The sequence below is a fragment of the Mobula hypostoma genome, chromosome 8 (assembly GCF_963921235.1).
Source record: "Mobula hypostoma chromosome 8, sMobHyp1.1, whole genome shotgun sequence".
NCBI lineage: Eukaryota > Metazoa > Chordata > Chondrichthyes > Myliobatiformes > Myliobatidae > Mobula > Mobula hypostoma.
Window position 1 is genome coordinate 56,897,345 of NC_086104.1, and position 23,494 is coordinate 56,920,838.

Genomic DNA, 23,494 nt, shown 5'->3' on the forward strand with positions numbered 1-23,494 from the left:
GATTTCAGTCATTTGCAGATATGGGTGGATTTTAACCCTGCCAATTGTGAAATGTTGCACTTTGGTAGGTCAAATTTAAAGAGACAGTACACTTAAGGAACGGACCCATAACAGTGGTGATGAGCAGAAGGATCTTGGCTCCCTGAAAGTGTCCAACAGGTGGATAGGGTGGTTAAGATGCGTATGGCATGCTTACTCTTATTAGCTGAGTCAGTGAGTACAAAGGTCAGGAAGTTGTGTTGCAGCTTTATAACACTTCTAGTTATGCTACATATGGAGTATTGCACACGGATCTAGTCGCCCTATTATAGGAAAGATATTGAGGCTATAGAAAAGGTACAGAATACGTTTAGAGAGCACGGGCTTTAACAGAAGTTTGGACCAACTTGTGTTGTCTTCTCTGGAGCAGCTGAAGAAAGATCTTACAGAGATTTATAAGATTATGAGAGGCATAGATAGAGTCGGCAGATTATATTTTTTTCCCTAGGATTGAAATGTCTAACACCAGAGGTCATGCATTTAAAGTGAGAGGGGGTAATTTAAAAGGAGATGTGAGAGACAATTTTTTTTTTATATAGAGAGTGGTGGGGACCTGGAGTGATCTGCCTGTGGTGGTCTTTGTGGAGGCAGGAACATTTGGAACTTTAAGCAATGTTTAGATAGGCACATGAGCATGAGGAAAATGGAAGGATATAGATATTATGTAGACAGAAGACATTAGTTTAGTTAGCCATTTGATAAGTAATTTAATTGGTTTGGCACAACATTGTGGGCCTGTTCCTGTGCTGTGCTGTGCTGTGCTGTGCTGTGCTGTGCTGTTCTATGTTCTATTGCCCATGTGACTCTTGTGATGCTGTTTGAACCAGTGATGAATGCTAGTTAATCACAGTCAGAACAATGATAGTGTTTCTCACCTTTGATCCCACCATCCTTAATATTCAACAGAATTCTCCATAATTTGTAACACCAGACACGACTTACTCTTCCCTTCCGGTATTCTGAAAAGACTGCTCCCTCTGTGATGCCCTAATTCTGTTTTCCATTTCTACAGCATGTTGTCAAGTAATTGCAGGAGATACTCAGGATCTACTGTTCTAACTCAGTTCTTCTTGAAGTCCATAGACTTGAGCTGTCTTTCCTGTTGAAGGCACAATTACTCATATTTCCGCAAATACAGTGTGCTTTTGATGCATATGTGATTATCTTTATGTTGGAACCAAATACAGATTAGGTGACTACTTTGTAGATCACCTTCCTTTGATCTTCAAGAGTACACTGATTTTCCAGTTGCCTGCCACTCAACCTTTACATTCTATTTCAATTTTGATCCCCTGTCTTTAGATTGTCATGAGGTTCAATACAAGTTTGAGGAACAGCACATTGGCCCATTCTGACATAGTAGCATTACATTTTCCCACAGAATTGACCTGACCTGCTGCATATTTCACAGTATTTGCTTTTTATATCAAAGTTCTGATATTGGATCTTTGTGTCACTCCACTGTCCTCTGCTATCTCCATTCAGTTAAACTCTCTCTGCTTGCATTCCGGCTGTCACTTCAGGAGTAAACAGGCTTATCACACAAAAATCTCTCAGTTTTTTCCCTGCACTTTTATCCTACCATCACAACCTGCTGACATTCTTGAATGGGTTGTGTGTTCCATGAAGTATTCATTGCAGAGAGGAAGCGGTGTAAATAATTGGGTAGGTTTATTATGGAGAGAAGCATTGGACAGATTTGATTTTCATGAGACCATAAGACCATAAGACATAGGAGCAGAATTAGGTCATCTGGCCCATTGAGTCTGCTTCACCATTCAATCATGGCTGATCCTTTTTTTTCACTCCTCCTCAACTCCAGTTACCGGCCTTCTCCCTGTAACCATTGGTGCCATGTCCAATCAAGAACCAATCAATCTCTGACTTAAATACACCCAAAGACCTGGCCTCCACAGCTGCATGTGGCAACAAATTTCACAAATTAACTACCCTTTGGCTAAAGAAATTTCTCTGCATCTTTGTTTTGAAAGGGCACCCCTCTTTCCTGAGGCTGTGTCCTCTTGTCGTAGACTTGTCCACCATTAGAAACATCCTTTCCACACCTACTCTGTCTAGGCCTTTCAACATTTGAAAGGTTTCAGTGAGATCCCCTCTCATCCTTTTGAATTCCAGCGAGAACAGATCTAGAGCCATCAAGAGTTCTTCTTGTTAGAACCCTTTCATTCCTGGAATCATCCTTGTGAACCTTCTCTGGACCCTCTCCAATACCAGCACATCTTTTCTAAGATGAGGGGCCCAAAACTGTTCACAATACTCACCAGTGCCTTAAAAAGCCTCAGCTTCACATCCTTGCTTTTGTATTCTAGACCACTTGAAATGAATGCTAACGTGGCATTTTCCTTCCTCACCACCTGCAAGTTAACCTTCAGGGTGTTCTGTACAAGGACTCCAAAGTCCCTCTGCATCTCAGATTCCTGTATTTTCTCTGCATTTAGAAAATAGGCTGCACATTTATTTCTACTACCAAAGTGCATGACCATGCATTTTCCAGCATTGTATTTCATTTGCCACTTTCTTGCCCATTCTCCTAATGTAAACTCTTCTGCATCCTATCTGTTTCCCCGCCACCAATCTTCATATCATCTGCAAACTTGGCAACAAAGCCACCTATTCCATCACCTTAATTATTTATATACAGCATAAAAAGAAGTGCTCCCAACTCCAACCCCTGCGGAACACCACTAGTCAGTGGCAGCCAACCAGAAAAGGATCCTTTTATTCCCACTCACTGCCACCTACCAATGAGCCAATGCTCTAACCATGTTAGTAACTTTTCTGTAATACCATGGGTTCTTAACTTGGTAAGCGGCCTCATGTGTGGCACCTTGTCAAAGGCCTTCTGAAAGTCCAAATATACAACCTGCACTGCATCCCCTTTATCTATCCTACTTGTAATCTCCTAAAGGATTTCCACAGGTTCGTCAGGCAGGATTTTCCCTGAAGGAAACCATGTTGACTTTGTCCTATCTTGTCCTGTATCACCAAATACTCCATCACCTCATCCTTATCAATTGACTCTAACATCTTCCCAACCACTGAGGTCAGGCTAACTGGGCTATAATTTCCTTTCTGCTGCCTTCCTCCTTTCTTAAAGAATGGAGTAACTTTTGCAATTTTCCAGTCCTCTGGCACCATGCCAGAGTCCAATGATTTCTGAAAGATCATTTCTAATGCCACCACAATCTCTAATGCTACCTCTTTCAAAACCTTCGGGTGCAGTTCCTCTGCTCTGGGTGACTAATGTACCTTTAGGTCTTTCAGCTTTTTGAACACCTTCTCTCTTGTAACAATAGTGCATTCGTGGCTGACCAGCTAAATTAGCGATAGTATCAATTCCAAAGAACAAACATACAAATTAGCCAGAAAAAGTGGCACACCTGAGGACTGGGAGAAATTCAGAGTCCAGCAGAGGAGGACAAAGGGCTTAATTAGGAAAGAGAAAAAAGATTGAGAGAAAGCTGGCAGGGAACATAAAAACTGTAAAAGCTTTTATAGATATGTGAAAAGAAAAAGGTTGGTTAAGACAAATGTAGGTCCCTTACAGTCAGAAACAGGTGAATTGATCATGGGGAACAAGGACATGGCAGACTGATTGAATAACTACTTTGGTTCTGTCTTCACTCAGGAGGACATAAATAATCTTCTGGAAATAATAGGGGACTGAGGGTCTAGTGAGATGGAGGAACTGAGGGAAATACATGTTAGTAGGGAAGTGGTGTTAGGTAAATTGAAGGGATTAAAGGCAGATAAATCCCCAGGGCCAGATGGTCTGCATCCCAGAGTGCTTAAGAAAGTAGCCCAAGAAATAGTGGATGCATTAGTGATAATTTTTCAAAACTCTTTAGATTCTGGATTAGTTCCTGAGGATTGGAGGGTGGCTAATGTAACCCCGTTTTTTAAAAAAGGAGGGAGAGAGAAACCAAGGAATTATAGACCGGTTAGCCTGAGATTGATGGTGGGGAAACTGCTAGAGTCAGTTATCAAAGATGTGATAACAGCACATTTGGAAAGCAGTGAAATCATTGGACAAAGTCAGCATGGATTTGTGAAAGGAAAATCATGTCTGACGAATCTCATAGAATTTTTTGAGGATGTAACTAGTAGAGTGGATAGGGGCAAACCAGTGGATGTGGTATATTTGGATTTTCAAAAGGCTTTTGACAAGGTCCCACACAGGAGATTAGTGTGCAAACTTAAAGGACATGGTATTGGGGGTATGGTATTGATGTGGATAGAGAATTGGTTGGCAGACAGGAAGCAAAGAGTGGGAATAAATGGGACCTTTTCAGAATGGCAGGCAGTGACTAGTGGGGTACCGCAAAGCTCAGTGCTGGGACCCCAGTTGTTGCAATATATATTAATGACTTAGATGAGGGAATTAAATGCAGCATCTCCAAGTTTGCAGATGACCTGAAGCTGGGCGGCAGTGTTAGCTGTGAGGAGGATGCTAAGAGGATGCAGGGTGACTTGGATAGGTTAGGTGAGTGGGCAAATTCATGGCAGATGCAATTTAATGTGGATAAATGTGAGGTTATCCACCTTGGTGGCAAGAACAAGAAAACAGATTATTATCTGAATGGTGGCCGATTAGGAAAAGAGGAGGTGCAACGAGACCTGGGTGTCATTATACACCAGTCATTGAAAGTGGGCATGCAGGTACAGCAGGCGGTGAAAAAGGCGAATGGTATGCTGGCATTCATGGCAAGAGGATTCGAGTACAGGAGCAGGGAGATTCTACTGCAGTTGTACAAGGCCTTGGTAAGACCACACCTGGAGTATTGTGTGCAGTTTTGGTCCCCTAATCTGAGGAAGGACATTCTTGCCATGGAGGGAGTACAAAGAAGGTTCACCAGATTGATTCCTGGGATGGCAGGACTTTCATGATGAAAGACTGGATCGACTAGGCGTATACTCGCTGGAATTTAGAAGATTGAGGGGAGATCTTATTGAAACGTATAAAATTCTAAAGGGATTGGACAGGCTAGTTGCAGGAAGATTGTTCCCGATATTGGGGAAGTCCAGAACGAGGGGTCACAGTTTGAGGATAAAGGGGAAGCCTTTTAGGACCGAGATGAGGAAAAACTTCTTCACACAGAGAGTGGTGAATCTATGGAATTCTCTGCCACAGGAAACAGTTGAGGCCAGTTCATTGGCTATATTTAAGAGGGAGTTAGATATGGCCCTTGTGGCTAAAGGGATCAGGAGGTATGGAGAGAAAGCAGGTACAGGGTTCTGAGTTGGATGATCAGCCATGATCATACTGAATGGTGGTGCAGGCTCGAAGGGTCGAATGGCCTACTCCTGCACCTATTTTCTATGTTTCTATGTCTCTAATAACTGCACCCACTTCTCTTCCTTCACACACTACAACATCAGGCATACTACTAGTGTCTTCCACAGTGAAGACTGGTACAAAATACTCATTTAGTTCATCAGCCATCTCCTTGTCTCCCGTTATTATTTCTCCTGCCTCATTTTCTAGTGACCCTATGTCCACTCTCATTTCTCCTTTATTTTTAACATACTTAAAAAAATTTTACTATCCACTTTGATATTATTTGCCAGCTTGCTTTCATGCTTCATCTTTTCCCCTCTAATGATCTTTTTAGTTGCTCTCTGTAGGATTTTAAAAACTTCTCATTCTCTATCTTTCCACTAATTTTTGCTTTGTTGTATGCCCTTTCTTTTGTTTTTACAATAGCTTTGACATCCATTGTCAGCCATGTTTGTACTATTTTACCATTTGAGTATTTCTTCATTTTTGGAATACACGTGTCCTGTACTTTCCTCATTTTTCCCAGAAATGCATGCCATTGCTGCTCTGCTGACATCCCTGCCAGCAGCTCCTTCCAACTTACTTTGGTCAATTCTTCTCTCATACCATTGTAATTTCCCTTCGTCCACAGAAATACTGCTACATCAGACTTTACTTTCGTCCTTTTAAATTTCAAGTTAAACACTATCATATAGTTATCACTGGTTCCCAAGGTTACTTTTACCTTAAGCTCCCTAATCGCCTCTGGTTCATTACGTAACACCTAATCCAGTATAGCTGATCTCCTAGTTGGCTCAACGACAAACTGCTGGAAAAAGCTATTTCTTAGGCATTCAACAGACTCTCTCTCATGAGATCCATTACCAACCTGATTTTCCCAATTGACCTGCATGTTAAAATCTCCCATGACTACCATAACATTGCCCTGTTGACTGTCTTTTCTATTTCCTGCTGTAACCTGTGGTCTACCTCCCAGCCACTGTTGGGAGGCCTGTATATAACTGCCATCAACATCCTTTTACCCTTACAGTTTCTTAACCCAACCCACAAGGATTCAACATCTTCCAATCCTATGTCACAACTTTCTACTGATTTGATGCTATTCTTTACCAGTAGAGTCACACCACCCCCTCTGCCTACCTTCCTATCTCTCCGATATAATGTGTAACCTTGGACATCCGGCTCCCAACTACAATCATCCTTCAGCCACGATTTAGTGATTGCCAAAACATCATACCTGGCAATCTGTAATATTGCAACAAGATCATCCACCTTATTTCTTATACTACGTTCATTTAGATACATCACCTTGAGTACTATATTTGCCACCTTTTCTGATTCTGCATCTCTAATGATTTGATACTCAGCCTGTTGGATGCAACTAAGTCCCATGCCCTTCCTGACAATCTGACTGCATGCTATCTTTACCTTTTTACCATCTGTCCTTTCCTGAGTCCCTTCATTCCGGTTCCCACCTCCCTGCCAAGTTAGGTTAAACCCTCCCCAACAGCTCTAACAAACTTGCCTGCGCAAATATTGGTGCCCCTCATCACTTTTGAACAGGTCATGCCTCTCCTAATTATCCAAGAGCTGAAGCCCTGTCCCCTGCACCAGCTTCTCAGCCATGTATTTATCTGCCGAATCATCCTGTTTCTACCCTCACTGGCATGTGGCACAGGCAGCAATCCAGAAGTTACTACCCAGGAGATCCTGTTTTCCAGCTTTCTACCTAGCTCTCTAAATTCTCTTTTCAGGACCTCATTGCTTTTCCTTCCTATGTCATTGGTACCGATATGTTCCAAGACATCTGGCTGCTCCCCCTGCCTCTCCAAAATGTTGTGGGTGCACCGTAGACATCCCTGACCCTGGCACCTGGGAGGCAACGTACCATCTGGGTGTCCCATTCCGTTTCTCTTTTCACAGAATCTCTTTTCTGTTCCCCTTTCTATCGAGTCCCCTATCACTACCACTCCCATCTTGTCTCTCTTTCCCTTCTGCACCATGGACCCATGCTCAGTGCCTGTAACCTGGTTGCCACGGCATTCTCTTGGAAGGTCATCCCCCACACAGGTATCCAAAGCGGTATACTTGTTTTTGAGGGGAATGGCCACAGGGGTGCTCTGCTCTAACTGCCTATTTCCATTTCTCCTGAACCCAGCTACTTGTCTCCTGCAACTTCGGGGTGACTACTTCCCTGTAACTTTGATCGCTCTCCCGTACAAGCCGAAGGTCATCCAGTTGCTGCTCCAGATCCCTAACACGGTCTTCAAGGAGCTGCAGCCAGATGCACTTCACGCAGATGTAGTTCCCCAGGAGACTCTGGGTCTCTCAGTTCTCCAACATCCAGCAAGAAAAGCACACCACAGCCATTTAAATGGTACAGTAAGACAGGGGAAAAAAAACAAAAAGGTAACCTTAACAGACACTTTACACAGAGCTGACGCCTCTTCTGAGCTGAAGCCTGGTTTGAGCCAAAGCCTGTTGCTTCTACTCTCGCCTACTCCCGACAATGGCCACTCCACCTATCCCTTCTGTACTTTTATTTAGTTCATGGAGCTCTGTTGATGCCACTGATAGACCACCTTCAATGGATAAGTGTTCTTGAAGCTCCCTTTTTAAATTACTGCCACCGACCTGCAAGAAATCCCTCTTGGTAGAGCTCTGTTGACGCAGCTGATGGGCCATGTACTATGGACAAACATTCTCAAAGCTCCCTTTTTAAATAATTGCCGCCAACATGAGAAATACCTCTTGGTAGAGCTCTGTTGATGCCGCTGATAGGCCACATACAATGGACAAACGCTCTCAAAACTCCCTTTTTAACCACCGCCGACCTGCGAGAAACCCCATTTGGTAAAGCTCTATTGACGCCACTGATAGGCCACGTACAGTGGACAAAAGTTCTCAAAGCTCCCTTTTTAAATAACCGTCACCAACTTAACAAGAAATCCCTCTTGGTAGAGCTCTGTTGACGCCGCTGATAGGCCACGTACAAGGAATGAGGTGGAGTATTGTGTGGTATTGGCTTGAGGTAGTTGTGCTTGCACCAGGCTAGGACGCACTGCTGTAGACACAGTAGGAAGATATAAATAATCTGAAGGGGACTTATCTGTAGATGGTAAATTGATTTAATATTGTCACATGTACTGAAGTAAAATAAAAGTTCTTTTGCATGCCATGCATACAGATCATTTCATCACATCAGTTCAATGAGGTAATAGAAGAGAAAAGTGTTTTCAATGCAGAATAAAGTGTTACAATTCCAGAGAAATTCGGAATCAGGTTTAATATCACTGGCGTATGTCATGAAAGTTGTTGTTTTGCGACAGTGCAGGCAAGAAAGTGTAATGTAGGCAAGGCCAAGACATGGTGGATTGTGAGGTCAAGAGCTCATCTTATTAGGAACCATTTAAGAATCTTGTAACAGCAATATGGAAGCTTTTCATGAGCTTGGTGGTACATACTTTAAGGTTTTTCTATCTTCTGTCTGATAGTGATATGGGGGAGAAGAGAAGAATGTCCAGGATAGGTGGGTCCTGGATTACTGAAACAGTAAAAAATGTAGACAGAGTCATGGAGGGGAGTCTGGTTTTTATGATCCGAGCTCTGCTCACAGCTCTGCAGTTTCTTGAAGTCATGGGGAGAGCAGTGGCTATGTTAAACTATGAAGCATCTGGATAGGATACTTTCTATGGCAGATCTTGAAAAATTGGTGGGGATCGAGAGAATATACTAAATTTCTTTATCCTCCAACCAGCCACTAGGTTCTTCTTTGCAATCTGACACATTTGAGATTCAGCCCACTATGGAGTTGTCATCTAAAATGTAGATAGAGTTAGAGCAGAATCTGGCCATGTTGTCATATGTCTATAGGGAGAAAATTACATACACTACGCTACTATATTTTGACACCATTCCCTAATTGGTCTGCATAGCTGTTCCTTAATATCACAGTGGCTATTGGAGGGAGTTCGAGTATCAGTTTTTGAGCTTGTGTATTGAATATTAACCCGTCAAAGTGACTTCTCCTATCTTTGAGTTCTACTCATAGAGACTCTGTGGGTGAGCCTTTCAATATGCCCTCTCTGAGTGCTGCTGTAATAGTGTACCTAATTAATTGCTTAACTTCCCCTCCCCCCCCCAATCAACCCAGTCTCTTTTGGCCACATCCTTAGTTCCGTTTTCTGATCAATGCACTAAGGTCATCACCCATAACCTTCATGCTTCTAGTATTAAAGTACACACAGCCTGTCCATCCTATAGTGAATATTACCTTACTGGTCTTGATAGCTCAATTACTGCATGTTTCCTTAGAAGTCACATGCTATCCTGACTTAGGAATTATTTTGCCTTTACTTCATTATTACTGTGTTTAAATTTTGGAACTGGCAACCTAACTGCATCTTTGGAGTACTTCACTAGAATTTCACTAGTTGTAAAATAATGTCACACCACCACCTTCTTGAATGAAGTTGGAAACAGGCAATACATGCTGGTCTTGCCATTATGTCACAAAGAACAGAATGGAAAAGTGTTTTTTTTTATTATAAAGGTGGGCTGTAACCAATTTATGGGCCTTCTCTGCAGGTGATAGATTATTTGCAGCATTTCTTGTTTTTGATCTTAATCTGTATAAACATTAACCCAAATGGGTATATACCATGGAAGTGAGAACAGTGTATTTGCATTAAGTATCCAATTTAAACCCTGCCTAGGCTGAACTGTTGACCAGTCTAAATTCATAGTTTAAATTGGCTTTCAACCCCTAATTGTCAATATTAACATAAATTATTGTCCTGTTTAGTATATTTCAAGGTTTCAAAGGTACAGAGAAATGTATACAATATCTTCTTCTTCTTCTTCATGTGCCTTGCACGTTACACGCTTGGGCGATCCACATCGAACGATCCCTCGCAGCGTCAATGATATCTCGCACACTTAGGTCTGTTAGTTATTTCACAGTGTCCATATATTTTCTTCTTTGCCTTCCTCTTCCGCATTTCCCAGGCATAAGGCCTTGTGATTAGTTTCAGTATAATTATGGAGAAGGATAGGACTGGACCGAGGCTTGAGATTTTTGATTGGAGAAAGGCTAACTTTGAGGAGATGCGAAAGGATTTAGAAGGAATGGATTGGGAAAATTTGTTTTATGGGAAGGATGTAACAGAGAAATAGAGTTCATTTAAAGGTGAAATTTTGAGGGTTCAGAATGTTTATGTTCCTGTTAGGTTGAAAGGAAAGGTTAAAAGTTTGAGAGAGCCATGGTTTTCAAGAGATATTAGAAACTTTGTTCAGAAAAAGAGAGGGATCTTCAATAAATATAGGCAGCTTGGAGTTAATGAGGTACTCGAGGAATATAAAGAATGTAAAAAGTATCTTAAGAAAGAAATTAGAAAAGCTAAAAGAAGATATGAGGTTGCTTTGGCAAGTAAGGTGAAAATAAATCCAAAGGGTTTCTACAGTTATGTTAGTGGCAAAGGGATAGTGAGGGATAAAACTGTTCCCTTGGAGAATCAGAGTGGATGGCTAAAAGAGATGGGGGAGATTTTAAACAATTTCTTTTCTTCGGTATTCACTAAGGAGAAGGATATTGTATTGTGTAAGGTAAAGGAAACAAGAAGGGTAGTTATGGAAAGTATGACAATTAAAGAAGAGGAAGTACTGGCATTTTTAAGGAATATAAAAGTGGATAAGTCTCCGGGTCCGGACAAGATAGTCCCTAGGACTTTGGGGGAAGGTAGTGTAGAAATAGCAGGGGCTCTGACAGAAATATTTCAAATGTCATTAGAAATAGGAATGGTGCCGGAGGATTGGCGCATTGCTTATATGGTTCCATTGTTTAAAAAGGGTTCTGAGAGTAAACCTGGCAATTATTGGCCTGCGAGTTTGACGTCAGTGGTGGGTAAATTGATGGAAAGTATTTTTAGAGATGGTATATATAACTTTCTGGATAGACAGAGTCTGATTAGGAACAGTCAACATGGATTTGTGTGTGGAAGGTCATGTTTGACAAATCTTATTGAATTTTTTGAAGAGGTTACTAAGAAAGTTGACGAGGGTAAAACAGTGGATGTTGTCTATATGGACTTCAGTAAGGCCTTTGACAAGGTTCCACACGGAAGGTGAGTTAGGAAGGTTCAATCGTTAGGCATTAATATGGAAGTAGTGAAATGGATTCAGCAGTGGCTAGATGGGAGACGCCAGAGAGTAGTGGTAGATTACTGCGTGTCAGATTGGAGGACGGTGTGTAGCGGTGTGCCTCAGGGATCTGTAGCAGGTCCAATGTTGTTTGTAATATATATTAATGATCTGGATGATAGGGTGGTAAATTGGATTAGTAAGTATGCAGATGATACTAAGATAGGTGGTGGTTTGGATGATGAGGCAGGTTTTCAAAACTTGCAGAGAGATTTAGGACAGTTAGAAGAGTAGGCTGAAAGATGGCAGATGGAGTTTAATGCTGAAAAATGTGAGGTGCTACATTTTTGTAGAACTAGTGAAAATAGGATATACATGGTAAATGGTAGGGCATTAAAGAATGCTTTAGAACAGAGGGATCTAGGAATAATGGTGCATAGTTCCCTGAAGATGGATTCTCAAGTAGATAGGGTGGTGAAGAAAGCTTTTGGTATGCTGACCTTTATTAATCAGAGCATTGAGTATAGGAGTTGGGATGTAATGTTGAATTTGTATAAGGCATTGGTAAGGCCAAATCTGGAGTATTGTGTACAGTTCTGGTCACTGAATTATAGGAAAGAGGTCATTAAAATTGAAAGAGTACAGAGGAGGTTTACTAAAATGTTGCCTGGGTTTCATCTTCTAAGTTACAGAGAAAGATTGAACAAGTTAGGTCTTTATTCTTTGGAGCGTAGAAGGTTGAGAGGGGACTTGATAGAGATGTTTAAAATTATGAGGAGGATTGATAGAGTTGACGTAGTTAGACTTTTTTCACTGAGAGTGGGGAAGATTCAAACAAGAGGACATGGGTTGAGAATTAGAGGACAAAAGTTTAGGGGTAACATGAGGGGGAACTTCTTTACTCAGAGAGTGGTAGCTGTGTGGAACAAGCTTCCAGCAGAAGTGGTTGAGGCAGGTTCTATGTTGTCGTTTAAAGTTAAATTGGATAGATATATGGACAGGAAAGGAATGGAGGGCTATGGGCTGAATGCAGGCCGGTGGGACTAGGGTAGGGTAAGAGTTCGGCACGGACTAGAAGGGCCAAGATGGCCTGTTTCTGTGCTGTAATTGTTATATGGTTATAATGTAAGGCATTCTGTTTCTCCCTTTCCGATGACATGGCCCAGGAACTTAAGTTTCCTCTCATTTAATGTTCTCATTAAAGATCTTTATGTATGGGCATGTTGGAGTATTGTCTCATTAGTTACCCTATCTCTATATGATATTTTCAGCATTCTTCTAAGAAACCACATTTCTGTTGCTTCTAAGTTTCTTTGGAGTTCTGGTGTTATAGTCCATGTTTCGGAAGCATATAGCAAGATTGATCAGATGTAACATTTTAGTAGCCTAAGCCTTGTTGTCATAGAAATGTGTCTGTTGGTAAAAATGGGTTTCATATTTTGGAAGTTGGTTTTGGCAGTGGAAGTTCTTCTTTTTATTTCTACTTTATTTCCAGCATCTTGTGATATAAAGCTACCAAAGTAATTAAAGCTGGTCTTTTGTTCAATCTCTTGGTTACTGACGTACAATTGGCAGTTGGGAGTATCCTGCTTTTTGATATTACCATACATTTGGTTTTTTTACAGTTGACAGTTAGACCAAAATCTGCACTTGTTTGTACTACTTTGTCTAGGGAGATTTGTCGGTCTTCTGCAGCACTTGCTATTAGGGTGGTATCATCTGCATATCTTATATTGTTGATGTTAACACCTCCAATTTTTATCCCATCTAGGTCTTCTATTTCTCTGAGAGTTATTTCGCTATAGATATTAAATAATTCCGGTGAGGCAACGCATCCCTGTCTAACTCCTCTTTGGATTTTAGTCCAACTGCTTATATTATCATCAATTTTTACCGCTGCCTTTTGATTCCAGTATTAATTTGGAAGGGGTTGTTGGTCCCTTCGGTCAATGTTTAGTTTAGCGAGAATTTGAAATAATTTTTCATGTTGCACTTTGTGGAATGCTTTAGTGAAATCAATAAAACGTAAAATGACATCATTTTGATATTCAATTGCCCTTTCTGAAAACATTCGTAGTATGAAAATTGCGTTCTTAGTTCCTCTATCCTCAATAAACCCATATTGCAGTTTAGAAGTTTCTGGCCTTAACTTGTTTTTAATTCGACTCAGAACAATTTTCAACAAAATCTTTATTATGTGACTCATAAGACTGACTGTTCTATAATTTTCTCAGTGAATAGTTCCGGGAATTTTTAGCAGAGTTATAAATACTGATTCCAAGAGATTGTCAGGCAATACACCAGACTCATATATGCCATTAAACAGTTCAAAAAGAATATCTATGCCCATACCTTCTAGGGCTTGTACCATTTCCACTGAAATTTCATCAGGTCCAGGGCTTTACCATGTTTTATGCTTTTCATTGCTTTAGTTATTTCTTCTCTGGTAATAGGTGGGTCAGAATTAGGTTGTTTAATATCTGGGGATTCCCCTCTATTTTCTTCAAAAGGCTGCTCTATATACTGAATCCACCTTTCATATACTTTATCTGGCTCTGTTAGTATGGATCCGTCTGCTGATCTAATGCATCCTGTAGAGGAGGTTTTTTTAATTCCAGTAATTTCCTTAATTTTCTTCTGCATTTCTTTGCTGTTGTTAATATGGCCTTATACTTCATTGCATTTTTGATTCAGCCATTCTTCCTTTGCGATATTGCACAATTGTCTGGTCTTCAATACATTTTGAAATTCTGTTCTTCACAACCATCCATAAAAACAGAGGAGTGCTCCAAAGAATGAATGACAGTTAAGTGTTAGAACCCCAAAGCCCCCCCAGCTCCCCCAACCCATGCAAAAGCAGCAGCAGCAGCAAAGCGACAATTCCCCCCCACCAGCAAAAAAAAAGCATCAGCGCCTCCCCCCTCCACCGAGCACTCAAGCGTGCAGCAAAGCATCAATAGAGACACAGACTTGCAGTACCCCAAAGACTACTCGTTCACCTGGTAATTCGACATACCACAGGCTGTCTCCCTCCCTAATAAGGGAAAAAGAGGTGTCCCCGTTTCACAGCGAGAGGAAAAACATAACAAACAACTTGCTGATTTACAATGTTAAAAGTCTGTTGTGTTGCTTTTTCCGAGCTCTATGCCCAAAGAACTCTGGTCTCTGGGCACACAGCCAGCAGCCAGCTTGCTGCTTTCGATCTTCCGTGTACTCCCACAATACACCAGATTCCTGCGGAGGCACCGACCTTGAGTCCCACCTCCAGAGCCATGAAATCCCAGAAACCTGAAGGTGCTTCTTGGCCACGTCCTTGGTATATCGAATAGCAGCCAGTCGTAAGAACCTGAGAGTGGGTCTCATTCCCACAAAGAACCGAAGTCAGCATGTAACTCCAGGTCAGGGTCTTCAAAAGAACCCTGAAAGGGAAAAGTAGAGATATTAAAGATAGAAATAGAGCTGTTTCCGAAAATACAAGCAAAGAAGTCACCGTTAGGCGTCATCGTCCTCCTAAGCTTCTAATTTAAGGAAAGTTATCTGAGCATTGCTTTCTGATTATTGAGGTAAGGGTTATATTTGGGGAATAAATAGCTAAATTTCAGTTTCAAAGCACATGAATCATGATTTTTCATATGCCAAAATGCCACTGCCTTGCAATGTCGCAGACTTGGTTTCAATCCTGATCTTGGGAGCTTTCTGTATAAAATTTGCATGTTAATTGATGGCTATAAGTTGCCCAAGTATGCCAGTGAGTGGTAAAATCAGGGAGGAGTTGCTAAGAATCTAAAAGAATTAAAGAATGAGATCAATGTATGATTAGTGTAAATGGGTGCATGATGAATAGTGTGGAGTCAGTGAGCTGATGAATATGCTTTTTTCCTGCATCATTCTATGGCAGTCACAAACATTTTGACAGTGTGATCGGTGTTTTTTTTCCCTACAGTTTGTGGAGTCTTGTAGATCATGCTCTTATTGCACGTTGTAACATGGAAGAGGCAGTGCGCTCTGTTGCTTTCAGTAGCGATGGATCACAACTTGCTTTAGGAATGAAGGATGGTTCCTTTACTGTACTTCGAGTCAGGTAAAAATATTCTTCATTGCTTTAAGTAGTGGAGTAACTTATATATATCAAATACCTTAACATGTGTTCCTTAAGATGCTCAAAATAGTCTACTTATTTTCAGAAGGTACTGTATACAGTAGATCCCAATGTCCTATTATGGCAAGCTTGGAAATTCAAGGATACACTAAGTCATCCGTTGACTTGCTTTCAGACTGCATGCATGCATTTTTGGAATTGGACTTTTGAAGCATTTGTCTACTAAAGTACACAGTGCTTCAGGAATATTTATGGAAAGCATGAATTAAAATGTCGCTTCTAAATTATACCAAGAGTTGTGTGTGCTCACCATGCATCTGTTTGCACAGTGCGAATAGAGAGATGAATATTTTATTCTACATTTAATTTATAGAGTTAGAGCTACATTTCTTTTGGAAACTCTTTCTATACACAGCATTAACAGTCCCAATTCTAGAAATGTAAATAGCACAATTATTTATGACAAGTTTATTTATATTACAGCTGTATATTAAGAATGCATAAATATGACAATGAAAGAAAATCCTTAAATTCGAGCAATGATTTAAACATATCTTTAATTGATAAATTTAATGTTTTTTAAAAACAAGTATGGGTAAACGAAGTGAGGGTATTTAATTGGAGTCAGTCATACAGCACAAACTGACCCTTCTATACACCATGTCCATGCTAACTTTTTTGCCTATCTACACTAATCCTAGTTGCCCACATTAGGACTTCTGTCACTACTGTCTTTTTGGAGCTGTCTGTCAGAAAGCCTCTAAAATGTAATAATTTTATTTGATTCTACCAGTTTCCTCTGGCAGTGCATTCTAGATATCAACTGCAGTAGCTGTCAACCAAGGACTTGATAAATATGTTAACTTTACAACAGTGGACAATTCCGGGCTACACGTGGAGACTTCAGGATGTTTCATCTGTCTCAGGGAGAGCAGTGCGCTTAAGAAGTTCATCTGGCTGTTTGTGCTCAAGATCTACATTACTGTTCCTGATTAGTAATTGGCACTATAGCAACAAGAGAAGATGAAATTTTTCTCGATTGTATATATTTTCAGAAAGTGGTTGCCTCATAGCCACAAATACACATACAACAAAGCAAAAATTAGTGGGAAGATAGAGGATTGGGAAGTTTTTAAAAACCTACAGAGCAACTTAAAAAATCATTAGAAGGGAAAAGATGAAATATGAAAGCAAGCTAGCAAATAATATCAAAATGGATAGTGAAAGTTTTTTCAAGTATGTTAAAAATAAAAGAGAAATGAGAGTGGACAAAGGATTGCTATGAGGCAGGAGTAATAACGGGGGACAAGGAGATGGCTGATGAACTAAATGAGTATTTTGCATCAGTCTTCACTGTGGAGGACACTAGCAACATGCTTGATGTTATAGTGTGTGAAGGAAGAGAAGTGGGGGCAGTTACTTTTACAAGAGAGAAGGTGCTCAAAAAGCTAAAAGACCTGAAGGTACATAGGTCAACCGGACCAGATGAACTGCATCCTAGGGTTCTAAAAGAGGTAGCGTTAGAGATTGTAGTGGTATTAGAAATAATCTTTCAAAAATCATTGGACTCTGGCATAGTGCCAGAGGACTGGAAATTTGCAAAAGTTACTCCACTGAGGAAGGCAACAGAAAGGAAATTATAGACCAGTTAGCCTGACCCCAGTGGTTGGGAAGATGTTAGAGTCAATTGTTAAAGGTGGGGTGATAAAGTACTTAGTGACACAGGACAAGATAGTACAAAGTCAGAATGGTTTCCTTCAGGGAAAATTCTTTCCGACAAACCTATTGGAATTCTTTGAGGAGATCACAAGTAGGATAGGTAAAGGGGATGTAGCGGATGTTGTATAGTTGGACTTTCAGAAGACCTTTGACAAGCTACATCACATGTAGCTGCTTACCAAGTTAAGAGCCCATGGTATTACAGGAAAGTTACAAACATGGTTAGAACATTGGCTAATTGGTAGGAGGAAGCGAATGGGAATAAAAGGATCCTTTTCTGGTTGGCTGCCAGTGACTAGTGGTGTTCTGCAGGAGTTGGTGTTGGGACCAACTTCTTTTTATGCTGTATATAAATGAGTTAGATGATGGAATAGATGGCTTTGTTGCCAAGTTTGCAGATGATATGAAGATTGGTGGAGGACAGTAGTGTTAAGGAAACAGGTAGGATGCAGAAGGACTTAAACAGATTAGGAGAATAGGCAAGGAAGTGGCAAATGAAATACAATGTTGGAAAATGCATGGTCATGCACTTTGGTAGCAGAAATAAATGTCCGGACTATTTTCTAAATGGGCAGAAAATCCAAAAATCTGAGATGCAAAGGACTTGGGAGCCCTTATGCAGAACACCCTGAATGTTAATTTGCAGGTTGAGTCGGTGATGAGGAAAATAAATGCCATGTTAACATTCATTTTAAGAGGTCCAGAATACAAGAGCAAGGATGTGATGCTGAGGCTTTAGAAGGCACTGGTGAGGCCTCACCTTGAGTATCGTGAACACTTTTGGGCCCTTCCTCTTAGAAAAGATGTGCTGGCATTGGAGAGGGTTCAGAGGAGGTTCACAAGGATGATTCAACAAATGAAAGGGTTATCATACGAGGAACGTTTGATGGTTCTGGGTCTGTACTTAAGGCAGAGATTGATAGGTTCTTGATTGGACATAGCATCAATGGTTGGAGAAGGCCAGAAACTGGGGTTAAGGAGGAGAAAAAAAAGGATCAGTCTTAATTGAATGGCGAAGTGGACTTGATGAGCCAGATGGCCTAATTCTGCTCCTGTGTCTTATGGAGACCAGCATAGTAAGGTCTGACATTAGGAGCGCCAGAGACAAGAAATGTAATAATCTTGGCTATTCTACCAGTCTTAAGTTGTTATGCGACAATATGGAGGTGAAAACATCTTGGTCTCCAGTCCAAAGCTTTGCATCATGGAGAGGAAACTGTGATGCTAGAAATGCTGTAGTCACAGTGGAACCTGTAGTTCATCTGTTTATTTAACAATTAATATAAATCGCACATGTTTCGTTGCTTCCCCAGTGCAAGAGTTAACAAGACCTTAAGACATAGCAGTAGAATTAGGCCGTTTGGTCCATTGAGTTTGCTCTTCCATTCTATCATGGTGGATTTATTATCCCTCTTGACCCCATTTTCCTTGCTTTCTTCCCAAAACCTTTGACACCCTTGCTAATAAAGAACCCATCAACCTCTGCTTTAAATATACTCAATGACTTGTCCTCCACAGCTGTCTGTGGCAATGAATTCCATAGATTCACCACCCTCTGGCTAAAGAAATTCCTCTTCATCTCTGTTCTATAGGGGTGTCCTTACATTCTGAGGCTGTGCCCTCTGGTTTACCGCTATAGGAAAAGTCCATTTCACAGATGAAGAACCATATAGTAAATAACATCATAGAGTAAGGTGCATTCTGTAGGAAATGATAGATCCAGAAATTCTAACTATTGAAACTAATATCAAAAGAAGGAATGGTTCTACATGGAGGCAAATTTCCAGGAACTGACTTCAGGGGTGATACGAGGCAGAACTTCAGGCAGCAGTTATCCAAAGTGTGGAATGCTTTATCTGAACGTCTGGTATATCTGGATTGATGTTCTGCTTTCAAAAAGCATTTTCAGAAGTTAGTGAATTTGCCAAGTTATGTGGAATAATGAGACTGACTGGATTCCTCTTTAAGGAATCAATCAGTATTCAATGGACTGAATGGTTGTCCTGTTACATTTCTGTAATTCAATCATTGTCCTTGCCAATTATTGTGTTTAGTTATTTCTTCATCTTTTTGAAAAAGTGATCATTCTAATGCAGGGGTTCAGAACCCTTTTTATACCAATACCATTAAGCAAAGGGTCCTTGGACCCCAGGTTGGGAACCCCTGTTCTCGTGTGAGGGCAGCTTCGAAGATTGCTTTCATTATGAAAAAGCTGAAGGTATGTGTAAGCTGTGGAAATATGCTTGAGTATGGGAGGAGCAATGGCTCTGAGGCAGGTTTTGTGATGGTTATCATGCTGGAATTGCTGTAGTAGCTGAATATGGTGAACCATTGTGTAAAGTCATAATAATATATAGCTTCTGTGGGTAATTCCATGTGGTTGAATGATCTCTTGGAATCCATGACATACTGCACTTCACTTTAGCAGGCTGTTTCTTCCATCTGCATTTCCAAACCTTCATCTGAAAATTTGGACCTGTCTCCCGCCCAATGCTCTTTTCCTTGAATCTATCAATGTTTTCTTTCTGTCCAGCTACTTTATTTTTTTAAGACTATGTACTCTTTACAAACTGGAGTAAGCTGTATGTGCACTGGATGGAATTCCTGCAGAAAGATTGGTCAGCTCTGATTTGACTGTTGGGCCCATAATATAATTTATCTCTCATTTAGTTTTACTTTCAGTCCAATATTCAATGCTTTACAAGCACATCAATAAAATCAATGCATAATGCATTTTAAATACATTCTATTGTACAAGTCACTCAATCAAAATGTGCACGAACAGCACTTGGACTAACAGCCGTGGATCCCCTGCATTCCACCACTTCAGTACCTTCTTTGTGTTGAGTAGAGAAAGAGCTTGTTGGCCACAAATAATAATAATTGTGATTATGGGTAAAAGTGTTTTGTTTTTCTGATTTTTTAAATATTCTCTCCTCCACCTCACTTTTTTTTTGGGTGCTGGGCATCATTAGCATGGTCAATATTTACTACCTAACACTAATATCCCTGGAGAAACATTGTGAACCACAACCCTTGAACAGTTCCAACATTCTGATAAGGTACTTTTATGCTATAATTGGGAGTGTTCCACAGTTTAAAGTCAGTGACCATGAAGGAACGGCAATATATTTCCAAGGTAGGATAGTGTTACTGTGAACCAGAATCTTTGTCCTTGGTAGAGGTCTGGGTTTGGGAGGTATAATCATTATAATTGAGATGAGTCATTGCAGTGCATTTTATACATGGTACATATTACGGCCTCAATGGTTATGAATGTTCAAAGTGGTGGATAGAGTAACAGAGAAGTCAACTGCATGGTCCTAATTGGCATCAATCATAAATGATGTTGGAGTTGCTTGCATCCAAAGAAATGGATATCCCATAACTCCTAACTTGATCCTTGTAGATGGTAGAGTGACTTTGGGGATATTAGGAGGTGAGTGGCATGCTCTACAATACAAGACACCATACCTGACCTCTTAGCCACAGCATTTATATGGCTAGTTCATTTGCCTTTTTGTTTTTTAGTGTCTCAATACTAGTAATGCATTGAATGTCAAAGTTAGGTGGTTTGACTCTCATTGACTGGCACATTAATGGCATTAATATGTGTTGCATCTCTGTTGCCAATGCACTTGGTTCATTTTCTGAGAAGTTGTCCTGCAGGTAGAGTTAGAACAGAATTTGGTTACAACCGTGAGTGCTTTGGGAGTAGTATAGGGGGCTGAGGATGTAGCCTTGTGGAGCATCAGTGTTGAGAATAATTGTGGTGGAGGTGTTGCTGCCCACCTTTATTGATTGCAATCTGTTGGTCAGGAAGTAAAGAATCAAGATACAAAGGAATATAGTGATTCCCAATCTAAGAGTTTGAAGATAAGTTTGCTTAGAATTATTACTGTAGAAGGTGGCGCTATAGTCAATAAACAGTAATCTAACATCATGGTCTTCACTATCCATTTACTCCAGAGAGGAGTGCAGGGCCAGGGAGCTGATATCTGCTGTGGACCTGTTTTGGTAGTAAGTGAAGTGCTGTGGGTGGTGGTTGGCTGGGAGGCTGGAGTTGATATGTGCTGTCATCAGCCTCACAAATCAATTCATGATGATGAATGTCACAGCAACTGTGAAGTAGTCGTGAAGAGATGTTACCTATTTTTCTTGGGATAATATGGTCTTAAAGCAGATGGGAACTTAAGATTGAAGTAGGAAGTGGTTAAAAACATCTGCAAATATGTCTCCAAGCTGATCCACACAGGATATTAAGCACACAGCCAACAACAACAACTGTGGCAGATACTTTCCACGTCTTCACTCTCTGGGAGACTGATCTAACACTTACAATAGTGCATTGGTGGCTGCCGTGGCAGAAGGTGACATTCCAATTCCATTCTGTTTAAAATGCACATAGAATATGTTAAATTCATCAGGAAGGCAATGACTACCTGACTTCATTCTGTAGCCCATTTATGGCATGTAAATCCTGCCACAACTGGTGCTGATCTGTACTTGATTGGTACTGTCTCTTTGCATTTCTTATAGTTTTACTGAGGTTCCTCAAATTCTTGTTTGTTTATCCATCCATCGATCCATCCATCCAGATACAGCGTGGAATATCCCTTCTTGCCCTTTGAGCCGTGCTGCCCAGTAACCCCCAATTTAACCCTAGCCTAATCACGGGGCAATTTACAATGACCAATTAACCTACCAACTAGTACTACTTTGGAATGTGGGAGGAAACTGGAGCACCCACATCCAAAGGAAACCCATGCAGTCACAGGGAGAATGTACAAATTCCTTACAGACAGTGGCAGGGATTGAACTCAGGTCGCTGGTACTGTAAAGCATTGTGCTAACCAATACACTACCATGCTACTGGACTTCAATAGGGGGTGGATCTACCAGTTCCATGGTTTCCAGTTTGGTAACACCTTGACCGATTCCTTTGCTGCACAGTTCTCCACACACTTGCTGATGATGTCTATGACAATGGTGACACACACATTTAGATTGACATACTATGCATATTTTATTCAACCATTGTACTGTAATCCCCTTAATCCCTTTAATACCAGGGCTGTCTGATGCCCCATTCAATAATGTTTGAATAAAGGCTGTTAATGTTCTGATTTGGCAGGTCAATGACCTTTCATCAGAATTAGTTCTGTTTATAACAATATTTAAATATGATAGAAGCAGCAAAACCATGTTGTTGCCAGAACTGAGCATCGTGAAATTAAGGCAGTAGCAGCCATTTTGTGTGGTTATGGAATACCGTTAAGCAAAAAATAATAGCTCACATCCCAGAGGGTGCAAAACTGTTTGAATTAATTCAAAATTGATAATTCGGCATGAAGAATGGAGTGGAATATTATGTCCATGGACTTCAGCTGCTGAAGCACTATCATTGTTGGGAAGATGTAACATGAATTTAATGAGAATTGTGTTCAAATATGAGATTTGTCTCATGGCTAACTATTTAAAAATTTGCAGTTGCTTGAAATGCATTTCTTTAATTAATCATGCTTGAACAGTTAACTGGAAAAATGCAAAACTCTAGTTATCCAACAGTAATTGGTAACAACATTTTTCTTGAAGATAGCTAAGATACTTTAATAGAATGATGAATACCAACTTGGTAGAAAAAGATTATAGTTGATGCGAAGTGTGACTGCAGCTCTTGAGTGGAAATACTTAGTGACTTGTGTTGGATTGTCTGCAGAGATATGACAGAGGTGGTCCACATTAAAGACCGAAAAGAGGTAATTCATGAAATGAAATATTGTCCAGATGGATCTTACCTTGCTGTTAGTTCGAATGATGGTCTAGTTGACATCTACGCAGTTTCACAGCGATACAAGAAAGTTGGTGAATGCAGCAAGTCATCAAGTTTTATTACACATATTGACTGGTCCATTGATAGCAAACATCTTCAGGTCAATGATGGTGCTGGAGAAAGACTGTTTTACAAAATGCCATGTAAGTACAAATCATTTTGCCCTTATTTTGGATTTCATGTTATCACTATTTAATTTTAGAATGTAAAAATTAGTTACTTTTTCAAACAAAAGCAGTGAAATAACGGTTTTCAATAACTGATAAATATATGACTCCAAATATACTTTCTACTTGATGCAATTCCATTTGAACAAAATGTGACTTTTGCTGGCATAATGACTCCTATAAGCTCATGCATTGTTTATCTG

General features: G+C 40.4%; 1 protein-coding gene across 1 annotated transcript in view; it reads left to right on the forward strand.

The window, feature by feature from the left end:
• The window catches only part of LOC134350550 (echinoderm microtubule-associated protein-like 6), a 392,224-nt gene that overhangs the window by 153,395 nt on the left and 215,335 nt on the right, over nt 1–23,494 (forward strand). The window contains exons 8-9 of the mRNA XM_063055883.1: nt 15,417–15,554; nt 23,011–23,267. Coding sequence (XP_062911953.1) covers nt 15,417–15,554; nt 23,011–23,267 — 395 coding nt within the window. The remainder of the gene's footprint in view (nt 1–15,416; nt 15,555–23,010; nt 23,268–23,494) is intronic.